This window comes from Macrosteles quadrilineatus, unplaced genomic scaffold (genome assembly GCF_028750875.1).
Source record: "Macrosteles quadrilineatus isolate MER2022 unplaced genomic scaffold, UCM_ALF_1.0 Scaffold_2__2_contigs__length_208266976, whole genome shotgun sequence".
In the NCBI taxonomy this organism is placed as follows: Eukaryota; Metazoa; Arthropoda; class Insecta; order Hemiptera; family Cicadellidae; genus Macrosteles; species Macrosteles quadrilineatus.
Window position 1 is genome coordinate 74076591 of NW_026542595.1, and position 24249 is coordinate 74100839.

The 24249-nt window shown below is 34.2% G+C and overlaps 1 protein-coding gene across 5 annotated transcripts in view; it reads right to left on the reverse strand.

The window, feature by feature from the left end:
* Positions 1-5269: 5269 nt before the first annotated feature.
* Positions 5270-24249, reverse strand: part of LOC128985833 (prothoracicostatic peptides-like) — a 301184-nt gene continuing 282204 nt past the window's right edge. For 3 of the 5 annotated variants that reach the window (XM_054405757.1, XM_054405759.1, XM_054405758.1), the window contains 5 exons: positions 16044-16412; positions 14078-14210; positions 9092-9169; positions 8750-8808; positions 5270-6014 (listed from right to left, as the gene is read on the reverse strand). In XM_054405757.1, coding sequence (XP_054261732.1) covers positions 8750-8808; positions 9092-9169; positions 14078-14210; positions 16044-16412 — 639 coding nt within the window. In that variant the 3' untranslated portion in view covers positions 5270-6014. The remainder of the gene's footprint in view (positions 6015-8749; positions 8809-9091; positions 9170-14077; positions 14211-16043; positions 16413-24249) is intronic. The other 2 variants (XM_054405760.1, XM_054405761.1) reach the window with 2 other exon arrangements.

The window sequence follows — 24249 nt, forward strand, 5'->3', positions numbered from 1 at the left end:
ACACTTGACTGCCTACTTTAATGTAAAAGAACTAGCCTAAAAATATTTAAGGCCTAGCCTAGTTCAATATTTTCTGTTTTCTGCCCTTAACGATTTATTTTAGGTAGCCTAGGCCCTATGTTTCTAAATAATTTGCTTCACCTTCCTTTCGCCACATAAATGTAAGTTCTTTTTTATTTGAATATATTTTTATTTTTTCAACAATACTAGTCTACGACTTACCTTGGCCAAAGGCTGAAGTTATGTTTCTCGCGTTGTCTGTTGTAATATAGGTTGGGTATAATTCACAGTTCAGTTCCCATTCGGACAGAGTATCTAAGATTTTGGTTTTAATTTTATCACCAGTGTGTTCTTCTGGGAAATGGAGCGTGCCTAAAGAATATCTCTTGATGTCAAAATCTTTTGTCATTAAGTGAAGGGTTAATGATATGTAATTATCTGAAGCTCCTGATGTCCAGAGATCAGATGTGAACGATAATGGTTTAATATGAGGGTGTGAAGCACTTATTTCTGACTTTATTCTGGTCTTTGTTTCATTAAAAAGATTTGGGATGATACTTCTAGAAAATGTTACCCTTGATGGGATTTCATATAAGGGGACCACTTCTTTCATTAAATCCCTAAAACCTTGTTCCTCAACCAAGGAGTAGGGATGGCAAGATTTTGCCATCCATGATGCTATTTTCTTAGTTATAGTTTTGGATTTAGGGTGGTCCTTCCCCCATTTATTTATTTATTTATTTTAACCTTGCATTTGCCTGTCCACATAGACTAAGCGCCCGTGCGTGGATCGTTTGCAGCAAAGCAAGGAGTGAGCAGGTACAGTACAAAGGTGAACTGTACTGATAAAATGTTATCGGCAGTGACCAGGATCCGAACCCACGACATCGCTGCCTTGGGCCCGAAGTCCGTGACACTACCGACTGAGCCACTGACTCACTTTAATTCCCCATAGTCATATCTGATAGAGTTTGCTGTTTTAGTTGGCTTTTGTTTACTTTTCCCGTTTTTGCAGCCACATTTTTCTCTTCTTGCTCTTTCTGGGCTTTCTTTAATATACCTAATACAACTGGGTGTGTGTTTAGATGTCTTCCCAAATTGGTTGTAGAGCCAGTTGGTATCTTAACAACTTATGCGTTTGTTGCAAGAAGCTTTGGTGGAGTCGAGTTTAGAAAAGTATTTCCAAACAACATATTTACTTATATTTTGGATTTGATTTGAACTGGAAGCACCAGAAGGCCCTGGTTGTGGATCGTCTGGATCATCCTCCATTTTAATAAAAATTTACAAAATTCCACTGTTTTAACTTAACTTACCTGTAATCTGCCGCCTAACACCGTATGTTTTATCTATGCTAACAACTACAATCACTATTAAGCACTACGTACTTATTTAAGCACACATAAGTTAAGTTAACTTTTTTGAACTTTTGTGTTTTTAGCGGACGACGAACGGAAGAACACTACATTAGTAAGTACATTATTCATCTGCAGACAACACACCAAAGCAACATTTTAACCATGGGGTAAACAAATTTTCCATAATAGCATTGACGTTTGGTATTGGGTTAATAGTCAAAGATTATAGATGACTGAATTTAAAGCAATGACAAATTATAAATTACTATACTACATAGCATAAGATATTATCTTGAGAGACAAAATTTTTATGTCACTATATAATTGTAATTATTAGACTTCAGAAGTTTTTACACATAACACATATATTGATTGACTATGGCAGAGGAAAGAAATAAGTAATAAAACAATTAATTGTTTTTGTTATTTTCAAACACTGCATTATTCATTGGTGAATTGGAACCACTGAGCTATAAGAATATAACTGGAGTCACTACTCTCTGGTTCAGCATTAGAGAAAAACGTGCCACTGTTTTTGCTAGTTTGTTTTCGGTGTTTCGTGTTGTTAGGTTGGCCGTGGTTGTTAGGTTGGCCGTTGACCGATCGGTTGGTGGGATGCTGTCAAATCAAATTCAAGTTCTAATCTAAACCTAACCATAACCATGCTATCTAGGGTTAATGTTGTTATTTGACGGACTTCAAGTTATTGAACGTCAAAACCTGTGTATTTAAAGTTAAGTATTTTGAAACATTATCAATGGTTTTTGATAATAAATACTATGAAAATAGTCAAGTTTCCTGGTAAATATTTTTACTACGCCTATTTTCTTAGTGTAATTAATTAGGCTAGCCTATTTTTGTCAATGCCCTACATAAGTTAACTTAGCCTAGATATTATTGTACTTTGTAGGAGTACTCCGACTTCATTCTATTCTCCATATTAAAGGCCTAGGCTATTTATCTTTATATTTATAACGTATTGACTTGTCAAAATTAAACCCCCCCCCTCTTTTAAGTACCCCTTTTAAGTTACGGTACCTACTTTAGGCCTAAGGGGTAGAACCTAGGCCTACCTAGCCTATATGCAGGCCAATATTTGTTGGGGCTTTTTTACGAATTTTAAATATAGCTAGGCCCCTACATACCTTAACTTACTTGCACATAAGTTTAGTATGGTACTTTGATTGACTTTTTGTCCAAGCTTAACAAATAGGTTAGGCCTAATGTGATGAGTGGGTCTTGAGTCCTACGTCCCAGAAGGTAGCGATGTCTGCAAGATTTGCGCTTAATGTGTAGCTGCTAGCGGTCAAGTATGTGTACCCGAGGTCAATCCCGACCCTTACAGCACACTGTGAAGTTTCAATTGTCATAAATGTGTTAGGCCAACCAAAGATGGTAATAGGCCTATTACTTACTTTCTTCATTTCTTTATAGATCAATAAGTTGTACTTTGCCTACCAAACCAAATTTAATTAACTTAAAGGTCAGGTTGTTGACCGGAGAATGCAGATGAAGTTGTGACAACTGTGACTACACTGAATTTTGTTATTGACATTATATTCTTGATTCACTTGAACCGTAGCTGTTGTCTTTATATTATAAATCTTGTTAATATGGGTTGCTCGTGATGATAACCATTCCAACACAACAACATGACGCCTTTGCCTCTATTACTATTTTGACAAGTCCCACCAGTCGATCACACGGCCAACCTAACAACACGAAACTCTGAAACCAAACCAGCAAAAACAGCGGTACGTTTTTTGAACACAGAGTGGTTACTCCAGTTATATTCTTATAGCTCAGTGATTGGAACTGGATTTCATCTTCAGATGTTGGTAGTGCCGATCATGGTGTTCTGCCAGCTGTGTCGTCATTGCGTCTTTCATTTCATTTCTTTAGTATGCCAGTCGCGGCAGTCGCCTATAAATGGCTGTGTTGAGTTGACCTGTTCTGTCGGGACAGCTAACTAGCTCTTGCTTATTTCTACAGTAATACAACTTAACCAGCATTTTATGGCAATACAATTCACAGTTTAACATACATTGATTATTTTGCAATTTTGAATCAAACTCGAAACGAAACTGTCGAGTTCAAAGATCGACTCGATTTTCAAGGCCATACTCGACTCGAACTCGAAATCTCGAGTACTCGCACATCTCTATTAATGGGTTATCCGAAGTTATGATGCTACCGATATATTGTACGGTACAAAACCATCTTTAGAGCTAAAGTATTTTTTTAGTTTATTTTAATTGTAATAAGAAAGCATTTGATAAATTCAAATAAAAGCCTATATTATTCATTAGAACTTACTACTTTATTTTTTAATGCATTTTTCTAATTTTACAAAAAAAAATAATACTTATATCTGGGGAGGGCTAAGCCCCCCCCAAGCCCACCCTTTAGCCGCCACTGCTTTTCGCACTTGAAAATTACTTTATTTTATTAAACAACCAATAACACCAACAGCACATTGTCACAACGCCAGCTCTGCTCTCTACTGGAGAAACTATGAACTACTCCAGTCCTTATCTAGATGGCAGCACGTTAGAGATACCACACACTGATCCAATGTACACTATGATCAAGGTACAACGATCTCCCTACTTTTTATGAATGTCAAGTCTAAATCATTCTAATGTAGTTCATGTGTTCCCCAGGGCTCCAATTTGGGTCCTTTGCTGTTTTTGATCATTATTAATGAGCTTCCTGAAATATTTACTGACTTTAAGATCGTTTTGCATGCAGACCATTTAAAGATGTTAGAGCCATTAGAGAAGGGAATGATGAGAATATGTTACAAGCATCTCTTAATTGTCTTTCAAATTGGTGTCTGTAATCACCAGAAATTGAATATTAAAAAATGTGTTACGCTAAGCTTTACTCGAAAAGATATTCATCCCTTTTCCTCACTCTGTAAATTATTTCAAACTTAAAAGAGTTGACCAATTTAAGGATTTAGGAGTTAATTTTGACTCTTATCTAAGGTATGATAAGCCTGTTGGATTGATTGTTGATCAGTCGTATAAAATGGTGTTTTAGAATTCATAATACCAGCAATTCCAGATCAAATTACACTAATTTGTTAGAAGTAAGCATAAATATAGAAAATTATTAAATATATGGAATTAAATATTATACACAATGTGAATTTTGGGTCTAGATAACAAGTGTTTTATTTCCTTACTATAAAATTGGTTTAAACGTTCCACAACCATTTTTTGCACTAGCTATAGTTGCTAAAATATATCAGTGGTAAAATCTTGACTATTTGGTTTGACTGTGGATATATTTAGACATTCTATCTCTATGCCTGCAAAAAGTATTAGAATGAAAATATATTACGGTAGTTAAGTTGAGAGCCACAAACAGAGTGATGAATTATTATTCCGTTGAGTATGCAAAGCTACAATAGATCTTTTGCATTATAACTATCTTAGTAAAAATTATGCAGAAACAGATTATAAATAAAATTAAGAGTAGCTGTCCCTTTGTCGTGTTTCTTCCTGATGAGACCAGACTAGAGATTAGCTACAAACAAATGCAATTGATAGTTGTATAATTTGTAGACTATTATTATTGACTTTTTCCTTTTCATAACGTTGTATCCATAGTCAATGTGTCCGATCAACTGTTAACACTATTTGAGTTCTCATCTTAATACTGTTTTGTTATTTGCGCTAGATACATTATACATACCTTGAACTGTATTGCGGTATTTCACCAATTCAAAGGCCATTTTACAATATAGTAAAATAAATAAACTGTATATAAGTTTTCAAATATATGTTGAGTTCGAAATTAATAACCTTTTTAGTTGTAAAGTGTATGTATGTCCATACATGTTTCAAGAGCTGAATTTTGAACTGTTGTCTTTGAAATGCGCCAAAGGGTAAATAAAACACAACTTTTCTTAACTGGGCTTTACTGATCCACTGGAGGGCACACAAAATAATTTATTTAGAAAAATAATTCTTACCCTTAGGTTGTTGGGACGACAGGTAAAACTAGCACTATAGGGGGCTAGCACACTGTACAACTATACAAATATAAACTGTATAAATATTTCTCTCAGTTCACTTCTTAGTATAGATAAGGGCGATGAATGTTACAACTTTTTCGTTCCATGACAACATTTATTACAGTTCATAAATATGGATATTTATTGGCAGACTTCGTATAACGACAGGTTTTGATATAGTTAGAAGACAATATTCGAGGCGTTAATAAGCAGGTAAGTTGTGTAAAAAACTGAACACCTGATTGTAAAAAAGTATATTAGTAGAGATACATTATTGGAGTGTAGTCTAAATTAATCACAAGTCATCAACGGTAAAATTAATTAAACATATGATTTGAGATGTGAATTGTAAAATCACTTTCCCACTTGTGCTGATAATTCTTCTTAAATTTAGTTTTCAGTTAAATTTCTTATTGGGGGAGGGGGTTGAATTTCATCAGCACAATTGTAGTAAAGTGGTGTTGTCTATAGTAATTATAAATTATATGTATTTGTATTCTTTTGTGTATTCATAAATACATAACTCAAATTTGAATGGAACAAATCAATTTAGAAGGGAGGGAAGGAAACACAAGGTGGCTGTATGAAGTTCTACTCGTCCCTGCTCAGTTCTTCGGACGACTCTTTCATTCCTGCAACAAGTCATACAAATGTTAGGACTATCGTGAATGCTTTGTTAATAGGCTTGTTTAACATTTTCGTTTTTGAAAAGTTTATAGTTGGTTCGAAAATATTTTAAAAATTATTTGATACTGCCAATTTAAAGTTATTTAAATTGTCAATTTAAACAAGTTTTAGTTATTCAAGTAGTAGTATGGATCTAGTTTCTCAATCCTAATGAACAAGTAAAGGAAGGATATTTACTATTTTAGTTAATTTATTACTAATAGAATTAAGAAATTCCAACTGTTAAAAGTAAAGTAATGGCCGTTCAACTATAGCTATACATTGAACCCTGATACTTTCCGCCAAAAAATAAAAACTCGTCTTTCTAACTCGTTATTTGCCCATCCACATAGCCTTTGGGCCTGTGCGTGGAACTGTTTAGTAAAGCAAGGAGCGAGTCGATACGGTACAAGGGTGAACTGTACTGATGAAAAGTTGTTGTAGGTACCAAGATCTGAACCCATGACATCCCTGTATTATACCCTTTACCAAGAAGATTTGTCCAAAAAATACCAGCAACTAGGACTAAAGTTGCACTTCTTCGATGGTTGGTAGGTGAACAGTACACTAAACTACTGAATAGAAAAAATGTACAATGAGCACTGGCCAGCCCATGAATTTATTTTGGGGTCATGAAGACTAGTTCCCGCGTTTTGGGGTCCGTGGTGCTTCCAACGCATTATACTTAATTTCAATCTCAACCTTTATTCACAAGTTGAAGCTATATTTAGATAGGACAATTTCGCATATTAATTCTTTCACATAATAGATATGTGGGTGTCATTTGATAAATTTAAAAGCCTGAATGCTCATATTTCTTAAATATTTATGGTAAATATAACATTCTTCACTCATCCTCTTAGTTTTCATTCCAGAGTACAAACTGTACTTAAATACCCCCGCCGCAGCAAACCTGCCGACTAAGCGAATTTCCATTTGTCTGAATTGATTTTCAATTAAATATATTTTAATAACATTAGGTTTAACGAGTACCTAGGTTTGCTGCTACAAGGAACCTAATAAAGTGTGTTTTTGAGTAAAATATTGATAGCTTAGTACAAAATAAATAAATTTGCCAAGTTTGATCAAAATATATCCATAAACAAGCAAATTACAACATTTGACAATATTCTCCATAAGAATAACATGGGAATTTTAAATTTACAATTTTTTTAATTTTCTCCGTTACTAATAATCGAACAAAAATACTTTTATATACTAAATTATTTGTTTTTTTAAGGTCTTTAAAAAGGTCTAAAAAGAAATTGGGAAATTTTGTGTTTTGAGGGTCAAAAGTGAGAAAAACCAATTTTTACCCCATAAAACCCCCCCTAAAGCCCCGTTCCCATGGTCCGATCATGCTGGTTCGCGAACTCATTCAAGTTTATCTCGCTTTACACCTTTAAACCAAATTTGATCAAAATCGGACCAAAATTACTCAAGTTATCGCGTTCACGGACGTATATATATATATATATATATATATATATATATATAAATCTATATATATATATATATATATATACATATATAAAAATTTGAACGAATGGTGTTTTTGGCCTCTGGGGACATCAAAATGAAAAAGTAAATCGGTCCCAGGTCTAGGTCTTACCGTGCCACCTACGGTAATAGCTACTTCCCTATAGGGAAATTCGCTAAAAGAAATTAACGTACTCAAACTTTACTAGGCACAAAAACTCCTTAAATCTTTTGAGCTATAAGGATGATTTATGTATAAGGGTGTAAGTTACATATATGATATTGGTGCACATTACATATATAACACTAGACCATTCACTGCATATTAGGTCCACTGAGTTCTAATGCAGTAATGACCACTATTATCTAGTTAGAGTGATGTCAGATGTCACGTCATATAGTGATTCTGTCCTGTTATGGTAGTGTTAATGATGTAATCCTTTCATATCATCAAACATCCAACTAGTGTTCCATTCAAACATCTTAAAATGTACCTTAATAGCAGTCTGTGGAATCTATTAAAATTATTGATACAAGCTGAAGCTAAATAATGTTTTTTTACGATATGAAGAATGTTCGTATAAAATCAATAATCATAGAGAAATTGACGGCTTATTTAATTTAATTTAGTTTTAGGTTATATTATGTTACTTTTGACTCGAACACTTTATTTGATTTATTAAAATAAATAGTTTATTCATATTTTTACTCATACAATGATAGAGAGGACTTGCAAGACCTAACTTAGCCTCTCATATGAGACAACTTGGGTTGGGAATGACATACGAACCAACTTATTTTAGTAATAATGCATCGAATGTTAGAGAAATGAAAATGATTCTAAGGTTAACTGTTAATTTTACACTCTGTTGATTAAAATCTATGATATTTGCTTTTTTCGTAAAGCTATGTACGATTATCAATCACCTAGTAATAACTAAGTTATCTAAGCTATGGCCAATAACTAGTAGGGATACATCACTGTAACGGCTGCTCTGCGGTGGCTTTCAAGTATTAATATGTTCTATTCAGTGGCTAATTGCGTAATTGCGACTCACAAGTAAAACTTTTACTTCACACCAACAACAATCAGAACTATTGAAAACATCTAACCTAACTGGCTCGTTTTCTAACTAGTTTTCTAACCGATAGCTCTGCTAAACAACTATTGGAGGGGTGCTTGTGAGTTTTCGGGGTTTTGTCATGTTCCTGGCTCACTTACCTAGTTGCAACGCATGCCTGTCATTCGCTGAAGAACCTCACAATAGCTTTTAGGTATTCCTTCAACACATTAGAATGCAGTGTAGTAATGTCCAAACGTTAAGGGAAATTTACCAAAGTGTACTATTTTAAGTTAAATGTATTAGTATCAGTATGAATAAATTAAAATAATTTAATTTTTTCGTTGTAGTGTTACAATACATTATCATGGTTTACGCAAATAACCTGATTACTTTAAATTGAAACAAAGCATGGACTTGATTGAAATCATTTGATGTTAAAAAGTTAAGCCAATTCATCAGAATCATTTAAATTATGTGTGTGTCCAACAAAATATATTTACCTGCCCTAGAATCGACACTTCGCTTTCCCCAAAGTCCTTTCAGGTTATTCCAGGCAGGATCCCTCTTACCCCAAGATCCTAGACAAGAAAACAATAAGATGAGATAGATGTAGAACATAAAAAGATTTACCTTATTCTCTTTACCTGTAAAGAGTTCTTTAATGATTAAAAGGCACATTTTGGAATTTCGATTTAATATAACTGCTAGACTACCTTTATGTACTTTTTTATCGTTGTTTGGGTCTAAGTTATTGTACCACAAGTCGTTTTGTTAGCAATTTTTGTAGGTCCTGCACCCTTTTCGAAATTGACATTTTACAACAATAACCCATTTAACTATAAACTATATTTAACTATAAATGACATCTGGCAAGATGCCTAGACAGAGGTACTAAAACCCCATATTTAAAGGAATTGAGCATTTCTACATTTGTCCCCCCCTACAAATAATTGAACTCCTCCCCCAAACTACAGTGTTTGAACCACTGTCTTACATCGTGTTAAAGACTTTCACATTTACTACTTTTTTTCGTTTTCGTTTTTAACCAAGGAGTAATTTAGAAAAGTGTATACAATTTAAACCAATCCCGCCCGCCAAATCAACCCCCTCGACTAATAAATCTGTATAAAAACACTGCAGTTGCATTGCACCAGAACGCTTGGTATTTTACTAACTTATTGTGGTATTTTACTAAGTAAAAGATTTTTCTCAGACTTAAAAATACTAGAGATAATTATAGTTATCGTCGCTTAATTTCAGTAATACCCATCAAAATGGATATTTATTTTCTCGATGAAATATTCAAATTATTCAATTTTAATAAAAAAATAGGTCATTAACTTAATAAATCTGCATTATAGTTAGACTTACAATTTTTATTGTATTTTCAAAGAGAGAAATCTCAATCAATTGCGTTAAAGGTATATCTCAGCTAAAAAGGTCTAGGAAACTTCTGGAATACTAATTGAAACGAGCCAATTTAAAATTTCGAAATGAAACAGATTGAAGAGACAATGACATTATAATTGGCATGGATTGGAAGTAGATCATTAATTAACCGACGGAGGGAGAACGTCACCTTTAGTCGCGTCCCAGCCTTTGCAACTGCCTTTTCTCAATATCGCCTCTTAAATGTTGATGATAAGAAAGCCAACCTGTTTATATTTTAAGGTTTATATTTTTCTGTCTTATGAGTTCTCATAAAAAGTAGTAGATACTTTAATTTGCAGAAAAAGAATTTTACCAACGATCTCTGGTTAGACGTAAAACATCTAAAAATACATTTTAAGAATTAAAAGTATTTAAAAAGTACAGTTAAAAGCGACACAATTGCTTATTTAAACATAACAAATTATATAATTTTTATAACGTAAAATGACGTGATACAAAATTACATTTAAACCTAAACTTTATCCTGTGGATATTTTCCCTAGTTAAATCTCCCTAGTTAAAATCTCACACTGTAGGTAGATGAAAGACTTTGAAATGTCACATGGCGATAATAGCCCATTCATTAGATTAATTTTATTCATTGTAGTTATAAATAAAAAGATTTGTTAAGTACGTTAAAGTAAGTATATTAAAATTTAGTAGTCAGTGTCAAACAGTTAAGGCATTGTTTGGGCCATCATTATTTCCCTCCAATCTCCTTACTCTTGTGGAAAGTAAGTGAACTAAGTGTAACGCAGTGTTTGGGTGTCTGATTGGTGCTGCACTCTGGCGGGCAAAGCCTGAACTACTGGCGGAGTGGGGTGATCCAATCTACTTTCTGTCTCTCAGTTTCCAAGTTTCAGACAAGCAACTTGGCTAGGGTTTTGTTTAAGGTAAAGTTCTTCGAAAGTGGGTAAGATCACTCCAACATCATACGTTAACATTAGCATCAGTAACATTTGACGAACATTATGTGGCCACTTCCCTTCCTTCCTTAACCACTTTTAAGTATTGGGGAAATTTAATGCATCTGGCCAGGATTTCAACTAATAAATCTGAATAAAGTTAAATATTATGTAAATTAAAAGGTACACTTAATTTCTTGGTAAAATATCAATCTAATTGTGAACTTAATTAAATTAACGTAATTGTGAAGAGTGAAAACCTTAATAAGCCCATTGTTTCAAATGCATGTACTGTTCTCCATGTCTAGCCCTAAAGTCACAAAAGCAAGTCAGATAATACAGTCCACTCAAGTATATGTAAAATTAAGTCACTTCAAGTCAAACGCGGGCATTGGACCAAACAGGCATTATTATGCACGCAAATTTCAATAAAAAATGTATAACAAATATGAAATATACTATTTACTAGCCACCTCTTAGAAATTATCATCACATTTTAAAATATATCCAACAAATATGATTGTAAAAAAAATCTGTATCTTTGTAATTTAGTCCATAAAAATTACACTTTTGTCCAAAATTATAAATAAAGTATAAATTCATTCTAAAACCTTAAACATTAAATGATTTTGCTAAAGCCAAAATAAAGGTCAGGTGGTGTTGAATTTAACAAGAAAGAAGACAGTTTGCAACCACAGTAAACCAATAAACAACTTCTTAAAAGCAATATAAAGAATCATTATCTTCTCCATCAGACATGACAGCTTAAACATCTAAATCTTTTTTAGTGAAAGTCTCATCCCCAATTAAGTAATACTGCTATAAAATATAGTATATGTAAGGTAACAGAAGAACAGTGGTCTAAATTTTACTAATTGTTATTTACATTTGTTCTTCTTCGTCAAGATATTGTTAAGAAATCAAACGAAGAAGTTAAGATACCAATCCTGGTTAGAACTTTCCATTTGGGATTGTCTAAAATAAATTTTCAAAGACATTTTATTTTCAAATCAATTAATTTTCAATTCAAAATTTAGAACTACTGTTTTCGAAAGAAAACATTTCTTCATGTCAACAAGAACATTTAATCCAGAAAATCAATTCGATCAAAAATTAATTAACTTTAACATTCATTAGAAGCAAATCCTATTTAATTCATTGTTGGACTATTGATTTAAGCCTAAGTGCAAGATTCCGTAGTTATTTCATTAGACTCTTAATAATTGACATAACGTTCTAAGTATTATCATTGACTAGGTATACATAGTCAATGGTATTATTTAAACTCTATGTAAAGATATGTGAAGATTTGAGTCAGCCGAGTTCCCCTCTCTGAGAATATTTTATAAATAAATTGTAATCATAAACTTAGAATCTCATTGCTCTACCTGAGCTAAACCTAAGATGGTGAACCATTGTTTACTTATCATTAAACCTCCAATATTGTAAAATATGTTCATAGTTAGAAAATTTGTATTGTTAAAGATCTCTCATATAAGTGAATTTTAATAGCTTACTCGTTAGTTATAAAGAATAGCCTAGTAAAAGTACAAACCTGAGTAGAGAATCCCAGTTCATTTTACTTTATTAGTCCAAATTCCAAGGGCACTACCAATACCAATTTTGTCCATCACCTTAAGTGTTAAATAAATCTCTTTAACTACTGTCATTTCAATTCCAGCATGTATTGTTGAAAGAACATGTACATCTTTCCAATCCTTCCATTTCACAGCTAGGATGCCATCCTTGCTTCGACGAATCGCTTGCCCTATTTCCCTGGAGAATTGTACCAGTTATCGATATACAAAATATGGCCTAAATCAACTATTGAATCAGCCAATCGCATTACCACAGCTTCACTAGCTGGGATGTTAGGAGCCTTATCATCTTCTGTATATATCTTAAAATCACCGCATTAACCACTTGCACTTTCACAAAGTTTATATATTTTTATGCCAAAACGAGCCCTTTTTTGGGATTGAACTGAACGTATGATAACCGTGCCCTTAGCTTGACAAGACTTTCATCTATCGCTAGATTCAGATTCATAGTGTAGGTGTGCATTAACTTTGTTTGCATGTTGGATATAACAGGCCTCAGCTTCTTAAGCTTGTCTCTTTGCTCAGCAAATTCTTCATCTGCGAAATGAAGAAATCTTGAAATAAGTTTAAAGCGCTGGTATGTCATCACCTCTGCGTATATGGGTGTTTCAAGTATTTTTCTGGATGTCCAGTACATTTTTATGGTGGGGTTTCTCACTTGACCCATCAAAATATATTGGGCAAAATAGGCCTTTAGCTCAGGGATAGTTAGGGGTTGCCACTTATCGTCATCAAATTTTTTTCTTCGGTTAGGTTTGGCCAGTTGTGTTGCGGCATAGTCATTAGTTTCCTGGCAAACCATGGCAAAATATCCTTCTCCCAGAATTGCCTCCAGACACTGGAAAGCACTAGGATTATCTCCAAGTTTTCAGGCTGTAAGTATTCAGTCCAGAGACATCAACATAGGGGAATTCTTTTGGTACGTTTGGTACGTTAACAGTTCTGAGGTGCTATTATTGCCTTCTTCACTAGCAGGGACTGCAACCTTTTCATAATCTAGCAGTTTCTTAAGCACTTGTTCCCTGTTTATAGGAGCAATTCCGGTGGTCCGAAAGGCAGATATCAAGTTGTTTTTGACTGACTCATTTTCATGTAAAGTATTCCATAGCTCCAGTAATAGTTATGGAAAATCAGTTCACATTATACTGTTTTATTGTTTAAAGTAACACAAAGCTGGCATTTCAACCTATTGAGGCTACTGAAGAAAATAATACACCCTTAAATTCATAAATACAAATTGCCTTTACATGGATTTAGTAAGACATACGTTTTTTACAAAAAACAACGGTCGCTTGAAATATTTTTTTAACACACCATTTGGGTTATGATTGTTATAGTGTGTGTTTTATGTAGACAACAAGATGCTGATTCATAAAATATTTTTTTATTTATTTAATTTTTTATGATTTCTTATAAAAAAATATAATGAACATTTTCCGAGTTTTGTTCATCTTCACCCCGCTGTTCATCTTCACCCCGGTTAACATAATATAAAAATAGCTATTCGGGATCTTAACTTTACTCAGTACGAGTACTTTAGAAGGTTTACCTCTAAAGCTCTGCCAGTCCGGAGCCGCTCGTTTCCCCCAGGTTCCCCTCAGGCTGCTCCAGGAGCGCTTATCCTCGTCTGATACGTCGTCATCTTCAACATCCAAGAAGGGGTCCCGCTTACCCCAACCTCCCTGTAAACCCTCATACGTAAGTACAAACTGTTCATAACACTACTTTATATAGCAGAGCAAAAAATACTATATTCACCATGAAGGCAGTTTTCAGCAATATATAACAATGTAATAAATGGTTAAAAAGCTGGGTGAAGTATCTATATATAAAGTAGTTTATATATTAAAACTAAATCTTTGTACTAATTTTGTGCCAAATCTCAAAAATGTTGTGACTATAGATTTAAAATTGTGCACTCCACTTCACGCTGCAGTGCACATTTTTTATGTTAAGTTAACATATACAACTTTTAAGTACTATTTTGTGCCTTTTTTGTAGCAATTTTAAAATGTTGTGCCTCCATAGCTAATGAGAGTTATTAGTGACTAAAAATTCGCACTACAACTTCACGCGTTATGTACATGTATCAAAAGTCAAATCTATTCAAATCGCTGTTAAATACTTTTAACCTCCTAGTAGCTGGATTACAGGACGACGCCACCCGTCCCTACTGTATATGTGTTATCTTTGTAATGAGACAATTTCATTGGTTCAGTATTTTCTGGATGAAAAATAAACATAGTCAAAACATAAAGAACATTTTTTAAATGGTATTTTATGGTCCGTATTTGTGCTTTTAGCCTTTGATGAATTGGGGATCCGTTTGTCAAAAGGCTTTCGCACAGATATTTGTTTAAAAACGGTGATGTCAATGAACGAATTTATGGAAAGCTATGTGAACTTCACTTTCGCCTCAAACAGTATTTTTTTATTAATTCATTCAAGATTCATAAGCAGTCTTATTTACAATTTAAAAGTTTAATTGTGTGATAACTGAATGTCCAACGTATATACAAATTTTAATTTCTTTTACATGTTTTAGTTTTAAGTTGTAGTATTTTAATCTGCTAACTAAACGAACAACTAATGTTGGTTGTGACCAAGAGCCATTAATCCGACTAAACGATTGATGAGGCCACATCGTCGGTTATAATGAGTGTTTAAGCAGTAAATCACGCCAAGTTTGGACGTGATAACGGGCTTAAATCAGCCAAGGCCAGATCAATCACAGGATATTGCTACATTCAGGTGTCATATTCATCACCTGGCTTTATAATATAGTAGAGCCGTAACGTATGTTCTGGGTAACAGTGTTTTGTATTGAAAAGTAAACATGTGTATGTGTTTCAAAGTAGCACATGGATGTTAAAGATGATATATATATATAGGCCTACATTGAAAATTATATTGTCATCAGCTGTTAAACTTTTAGCACTTGTTTCGTAACGGGATTATGACACTATAGAAAATTATGTAATAGTTAACTAATTCTACTGTAGTACATAGGTAGCTACTTATCCCTAAATGAGTTCATAAACAAAACTTAAAACGATCGACATGCCATTTTTTAACACGTGTTGGTAATTGATTACAATTTTACCACTTGGAATATACCGTTATGACAGATTTAAATACCGTACTAAACAACATTATTTTGCATTATGTATAGGTACTGAGACGACCCACATTTGACCATAACAAAAGTTAGAGATTTGATTTATAATATTGTATTGTGTTCAATTTATTTAACTGATGCGAAGAAGAATATAATCAATGACCCTATAAAAATGTAATAATTACAGTACAACAAACGCGAATATTACAAAATGTAAACATTGTGGTTTTTTTAATATTTGGGACCATGGAGACTTAATAGTTACTTCCCAAAGTTCCACTACAAAACTTTACAAAGGCACAACTCGAGAGAATTTTTAGGATATTTTAATGAATTAAAAATTATTTTAACTTATGCATCACCTACATTGTCTACATGAACCATGAATGTTACTTACGTCCAGGTCCTGCCAGCCTCTCTTTCCCCAGCCGCTGGAAGATAAGTCCCTCCATGCCCGTTTTCCCCAACTTGATGAAGACAGATCCTTCCAGGCTCTCTTGCCCCATCCAGCGTTACCCAAATCCTGCCATCCCCGCTTACCCCACCCTGCATTTCCCAGGTCCTGCCATCCTCTCTTTCCCCATCCCCCAGACTGCAGGTCTTGCCAACCTCTTTTACCCCAACCTCCGTTCTGGAGGTCTTGCCAACCACGCTTGCCCCATCCTCCGTTTTGCAGATCCTGCCATCCTCTTTTTCCCCACCCAGAATTCATATCTCTCCAAGCTCTCTTTTCCTCCTCATCTTCCTCAAATGTGGGAGCTTGAGCCTGTAACAGAGGAAAATCCTTTAGAAAACCTTACAACATTGGTAATAATTCTGTATATGAACAATTTACATTGTATTCAATATTGTCATGTAGAAAGTTGGTTATACTATAATATATATAGTATACAGTGTGTAAATTAAGTATGGAAACAAATCTGTATTTTTAAAACCGAAATAGATAGAAATATTCTATTTGTGGCAATAATAGTTAACAAAGATTCCGCAATTTTTCACATGAAAAATATTTTTTTACCCCCCTAACAGGGTAGGTGGTAGGGGGTTACTTATTTTTTTCAAATAGCAACCCCTATTGAGTGACCCCTCATTTTGAAGAGTTTGTCAAAAGAAACACAATGACGCAAATCCGAGGTGAATATCTCACTCCTAGCCCAAATGGCGGATATTCCAAAATTTGATTTATTGTACGTGAAAAGCACCAATTTCACAAATAATGGAAAGAAATCTGTTTTTAAAACCGAAATAGATAGAAATATTCTGTTTGTGGAATTGATTGTTGACATAGGTTCCGCAATTTTTTTAATCAACAATATTTTTTCAACCCCTTTAACAGGGTAGGGGGTGGGAGTGACTTATTTTTTTCAACAACAACCCCTATTGAGTGACCCCTCATTTTGAAGGGTTTGTTAAAAGAAAAAGAATGACGCAAACCCGAGGTAGATATTTTACCCCTAGCCTAAATGGTGGGTAATGAAAAATTTAATTTTTGTAAAAAAAAGCCCATTTTGGAATATCCGCCATGTTAGCTAGGAGTGAGATATTCACCTCGGATTTGCGTCATTGTGTTTCTTTTGACAAACCCTTCAAAATGAGGGGTCACTCAATAGGGGTTGCTATTTGAAAAAAATAAGTCACCCCCTACCACCTACCCTGTTAGGGGGGTAAAAAAATATTTTTCATGTGAAAAATTGCGGAATCTTTGTTAACTATTATTGCCACAAATAGAATATTTCTATCTATTTCGGTTTTAAAAATACAGATTTGTTTCCATACTTAATTTACACACTGTATATATAATATAAGTAGATATTATCTACTAGGTCTTGTCTAGTTTTAGTGCTATTAAACGCCCTGAAAAGACGAAATAGTTTGTTTCTTGTTAATCTAAGGTTTTACCCTTTTTTATGTCCCTTCTGTGCATCATAGGATGCTAGTTTCTGGCCTGGGACTGTTTTGAACATAACTTCAGGTTATTCCTAGATGGTTGCTGCTTTAATAAATGTAATGGTGATTGACGCTATTTTAACATGGGACCTGAAAGTCAAAAGCCCCACGCTATACCTATACCAGCTTGTTCTCCACACAACGTGTTGAATCTTAATAGTAATCGTTTATTCTGTTGATCGCTATAATTATCGTTTATACATATACATATACATATACATTCTATTTATACGTAAACAAAATTAATGTTAAAGAAGTTCCAGTAAATTGATTACTAGTAATAATTACTAGTAGATTAATTTACTAGTATAGGTCTACTATTTTAAAATGTTTACGTAGTTTACATACAGATTTAAAACCAGCAAAAAACTGACTACAACTCGTAAAAGTATATTCATGGATACTGGCTGCCAGGCTGACTTAACTGCTTGTATTCGTTACTGGTTTTTATTGACATTGGTTTTCTCGAAATGTGGACGGCCGTAAGGTATACAAAAACAATCCTTAAAGTAATGCAAGATAATACTAGCTAGACACTTATCTATATAAAAATTATAACTCGTGATAATATTAACTAAAAGGAAATGATATTAACTATAAGAAGTGTATTAAGTGTAAGTAAATATAAATTACTTTTAAATCAGTTGCAGCCTGAAAGAAATGACATCTCTTCAAAACCCATTTTGACAACAATGGCTTGTAAAGAAACCACTGGCTCGTTTAACAATCGCTGTGTGAGGGAGTGGTTTTTCAACAATGTTCGCTGGAATTGTCAAATGTTTACACTTCGGATGGCTTGCTGATAGAATGAGATGGTGTCTAGTTTTTTTTAGATAACATGCTAAAATACATTAGAGTTATTTTCTTAGTCTTGATTTAAATTTTCTTTCCACGACATGTTTTTATTTTGAAATGTTTGGAAATTTGTATATCGTTGACAATAAACAATTTTGTAAAATATTTCTTCCGTATTTGGATTTTAAAAAGATTTCACTGGTGATGGTAGTATACCATTACTCAAATACTGTAATTTGTCTTATCATTTATTTGTAAATTACCTATAAATTTAATATTGACTACTTTTATTTTTTTTATGCACAAGTCATAACGGTTTTATCTGGAAGACAGTTGTGTTATTTAGTAATGTTAACTTATACAAGACTTTAGAAGCCATTTAATACTACAAACGTAGTAGGAAACATATGGCAACAACACGATTTTTACTCAAAGAATAGGAAAATTTAACCACACACAAGTGGAAATTTTCCCCAAGGAATGTACAAGGAAATGTACATTTCCTTAGAGTAAATACACAGATTGTGTTCTTCTTTCACTAATTTCTTTTAGATAAAATAGACTTTAGCCTGCAGCTGATAAAATAACGACGAAACTTTAACTTAGTGTACATTCCGTTCAGTTACGATCCCCAGTTCCACATTTTGATCAGCTACACTGCATATAAAACCTCATTTTTATGCAAAGCTAGTTGTTATACATTTTTATAATTTTGCGGAAAACAAAGATGTAATTATTTCTTTAGGAATCAGCTTTTCATAGCTAATTTTTTTTATAGCAGTTTTGTTTTAACTAGCCGTTTTAATTTAGTTCTTATTTCTTAGAGTTGAAAAGATTCACTCAACATCATTGTTTACTTACTTGACAGCATTGTTGTTTTACTTTACAACATGAGCAACGGACCAATTACGTTCAAGGATTGAGAGAAAAAAAAGTGAATGAATGAATGAATGTTTATTTCCACATAATATATACAGAAAATAATAACACACTTTTTTAATACAAAATACTTACAAAATAAAACTAAGACGAAGAATAAAACAGAACATTTCTGTATAAACTAAATTAAATTGATTGTATGAAATACAGCAGACATAGGCAAGTGCTGCCTGTGCGTCTGCTGGGTTGCTATTTAAATATTATAGTAGCCAAGTCATATGGAATTATGCCTATAAAAAGATGAATAATGGAATTTAGACTGTTGCTTAAAGGTTATTAGTTTAGAAAGGAGATTTATGAATTGTAAAATTGAATAGATCTACAATGAATACAGTTTTGAACAGGTGGGGACTAGACTACTGGGATTAATGCTGGATCAGGATAGAGGGGGCAAGGCACCGTTAGGTTTAGTAAAATTGTAATGCTTCGAACTTCTACTAATCAGCTGTTAAGACCAATTATTTATTCAACAATAAATAAGTGGTTGGGAAAATAAGTCGTCGCATTAAAATTAGTTGCAGGTTGTATGAGGGGTTATAAACGTAATCATAACTCTTCTTATAATTAATGATTATAGTTTTTTAGTATTTAAAAACCGTCGTATAAGTTCGTAAGAATCGATCAATTTTTCTTTTTTTAATTATAAATGAGTTTAAATCTGTTTTGATTATGGAATTCGGCTTTGCACTAGAATATTATTTTAAACAGCTTTTGTATTGTTCCAAAAGGAAAACAAATACTGCAAAATACATTCGACATTGCAATTCTTTAACTACTAGAACACAATCATGTTTTCACACTTACCGAGACACTTGAAACTCGATTTGTCCGCAACAATACCACAATTTGTAGCGTGTTCACACATTGTGGATAGCCAAAGCCGTCATCACGGCAATGTACTGGGCTAAGCTCCAGCGCAATACACTCCGGCTAAATGTGAAAGGGCGTGTAATTTCAATCGGTAAACATCCACCACTTCGGCTCCCTTTTATTGGAGCAGTTTTGGGGATAAACAGTGACGTTCAGACTTCACGCTCTACTGAATAACTTTGTGAGAGACGAGCTTAAACGAGGGAACAGTTTTGGGCTGGACTCGTAAACAGCTATTAAAACTATAGGTTCGATATTAAATTCTTTGGAATTACAAAGTATAACGCTGTGCTTCAATATTCATGTTTTATAGTAAACAAAGATATTAAACTCGACCATAAGGGGTTTTAGATGCGATTTCTTTTTGTTATTTATCGTTGGTTAACATGCTTTCTTGCCTCAAAGTAGGTGTTGTGGATTTTGAATAAATACATAGCAAGCTGTAATGGATATTTAGTAATCGTGATTTTATGGATTCATAACTGTCATGTCATGTTGGGCATGTAGTTAAAACGTAAGTTACGTTGTCTAGAGATTTTATGAAACATTATTACAATAAATGGGAATTTTAATATGAATTGGTTTAAAATAATCACCTTGCTATAAAAATATTAGTCCTATATATTATGATAAACATTTTATTTTCTAGAATTTCATTTTAGAACGCAAAATTGGAAATGAAATTTTTATAACAGAAGAGTATGGGCCATATCAGCTGATTTTGACGTATTGGTGATGAAGCAAATGTGCCGTGTTGATGGTTATGTGCAGATAACAGTTGGTGGTCGAAGATGACGTCATTAAGAGACTTGACATATGCTGTTATGGATTATGTTCTGATGTATCATGTAATCTTCATATCATTCTAGTGATTTACTGTCATTCAAGTACATAAATACTTTACAATGTTAATTTTTAATTGAGTTTGAAGATTAACTTCGCTAGACGTGCTACATAAACATACTGCTATCAGCTGCAAAACTAGAAACATGCAACTTAAAAACTAATATTTTGAAAGGGATAACCACATTTGTAATTATTATATCTTGTAGATGTATGTATTGTATGCTAACAATTTGAAATTAAGTAATTAACTCAGTGATGTACTGGAGATTTTTTGTAATACGTCATGAAATCGGCGAGTTAGTTCTCAGTTAGATATAAACTATAACACGATTTTGTATTTTGTATGATTTGTTATGCTCAGTGATTTTAGCCTTTACGCTTCTTACTCCTATAAGCAGAGGACAAAGCCTCTGTTTTTCTACATTATTTGTTGACAGTCTACTAGTTATGTTACCTACTTAAGTAATAAGTGTGATATATTTTAAAGTTATATGCACTAGCAGAAAGTAGTGCTATTTAGTTTGTGTGTGTGGCTGCACTGCCAACGCAATGACGTCACAGCTGATGTCTCTGAACCGGCCTCAGTTCTACGTTATCTACCAGGTTAGTCGCAGTCTATTTATATGGTGCGGTTCTTTTAACTAGTAGTGATAGAACATAATATTGGCGCAGTCGGTAAAAATGTCGAGTGTGGGACGAATGGGAGAATTTAATCCCAGTGAAGAAGATATTTCGTCATATTTGTTGCGTTTGAAACATTATTTTATTGCGAATGATGTCAAGGCCACGAGCAAGGTTTCTGTTCTAATCACCGTGTTAGGTCCGAAAGTGCTCGCAGTGTTACGGGATGTAGTTTCCCCTGAAAAAGTGGACGAATTAGATTTTGATAAACTCGTTAAAGTACTGGAACAACATTTTTCACCCAAACGTTTAATAGTGGTAGAGCGTTATTTGTTCAATTCCCGCTCGCAGAGGTCTGGTGAAAGCATCTCAGATTTTGTGGTTGCGATAAAACATCTTTCGGCTTCTTGTCAATTTGGAACATTCCTAAAGGACGCTTTAAGAGATAGGTTAATCTCGGGAATTTCCAATGAACAAATTCGGCAAAAGTTATTGTCGGAGGAAAAAGATTTTGATAAAACTTTAGCGTTGGCGCTCACGTTTGAACAGGCAGACAAGCACACAAACATGTTTCTCAGCAAACAGGAAACTTTTCAGGATGTGAACAAGTTTCATGTTAGGAAAACCACGTGGCCTAGGGGTGGCAAAATGAAAGAAAGTGAAGGTGCTACGAAATTTTTTAAGTGTTACAGGTGCTTGAAGACCGACCATAAGGCTAACAATTGCCCATATGATAAATATAAATGTCATATATGTTCAAAAGTGGGTCACCTAGGAAAGGCATGCAAGGCTAAGGATAGAGGTAGTAAAACTACTGGAGGTAAATATAAAGTGCATCAGATGTCCGAAGGCCCCAGTGAGGAATTTGAAGAGCTAAATTTGTACAATATTGGGCTAGGCCTAACTGACCCTAACTCTTGTTACAAGGTAAGAGTAGCCATAGAAAATGTAGACTTAGACATGGAGATTGATACAGGATCTGCTATCACAGTATGTCCATTTAAAGTGTATGAAAAACATTTTTCTCAATTACAATTGACTCGTAGTAATGTAAAATTACGTGCCTATTCTGGTGATGAAGTTAAGGTAGTAGGCCAAGTAGATGTTAATGTGGTTTATGAACAGACAAGCTACATGTTGCCTATGACAGTAGTGGATGTAGATAAAGCCAATGCACCGTTGCTGTTAGGTAGAAATTGGTTGCAAAAAATAGTTTTGAACTGGAACTCTATTTTTTCAAGTAAGCCTAATGCAGTCCAGACTCATAAGCTCTGTACACAGTCTAGGCCTAGTTCTCGAGGCCATGATGTTTTGGCAGAACCTAGCCTAACCAAGGTCCAAGTGCCTAAAGATGTTGATCTTTTGAAAAATAAATATTTGTCTGTATTTAAAGGTAAAATAGGTGAAATTAAAAATGTGAAAGCTCACATAGTGTTGAGAGAAGGGTCGACTCCGAAATTTTGTAAATTTAGGCCAGTGCCTTTTTCGTTACGCCATAAGGTTGAAGAAGAGTTACAGAAGATGGTGGATGACGGTGTAGCCTATCCAGTGACTAGTTCGGAGTGGGGCATACCATTGGTAGTCATACCTAAACAGCAGGGAGTTAGGTTATGTGGTGATTTCAAGGTTACCTTGAATCAGGTAATTCAACATGAGCATTACCCTTTGCCTCAACCTGATGATATATTTGCGGCACTGTCGGGATGTCAGTTCTTTTCAGTGTTGGACTTGCAGTCTGCGTACCTACAGATGCCTGTTGCGGAATCGTCTCAAGAGTTATTGACGCTAACAACTCACAAAGGGTTGTTTCGACTCCGGCGTTTGCCATTTGGACTGTCTTCGGCCCCCGCTTTGTTTCAGGCTGCCATGGACAAGATTTTGTCAGGTTTAAGCGGTACGGTAGCATACCTGGATGATGTCATCGTAGGAGGTTCTTCGCGCCAAGAAGCGTACTCTCGTCTGGAACTGGTACTACAGCGTCTAAGTGACTATGGGGTCAAAGTTAATGAATCCAAATGTAATTTTTTACAGTCCCAGGTGGAGTATTTGGGTTACCGCCTGTCAGCGGAAGGAATTAGCCCGCAAGTGGGTATTCTTGATGCCATCCGGAATGCACCGGAGCCTACTAACAAAGATGAGCTGCGTGCCTACATAGGCCTAATAAATTATTATGGCCGTTTCATACCTAATCTGTCTGCCAAGTTGAGTTGCTTTTATGATTTGATTAAGAAAGATGTGTCCTGGAAATGGACTAAACAATGTTCTGATGTTTTTCAGTTGAGTAAAACTTGGGTATGTGATTCGCACATACTGGTTCACTATGATGTTAATAAGCCGTTAGTGCTAACTTGTGACGCAAGCCCTAGAGGAGTTGGGGCTGTTTTGTCTCATATTATCGATGGTGAGGAAAGGCCTATTGCCTTTGCCTCCAAGTCTTTGAGTTCTAGTGAGAAAAATTATTCTCAATTACACCGAGAAGCTCTTGCATTGGTTTTTGGTGCAAAAAAGTTCCACAAATATATTTATGGCAGGATGAATGTTATTTTGCAGACAGACCATCAACCATTAACAGCCATATTTGGTTC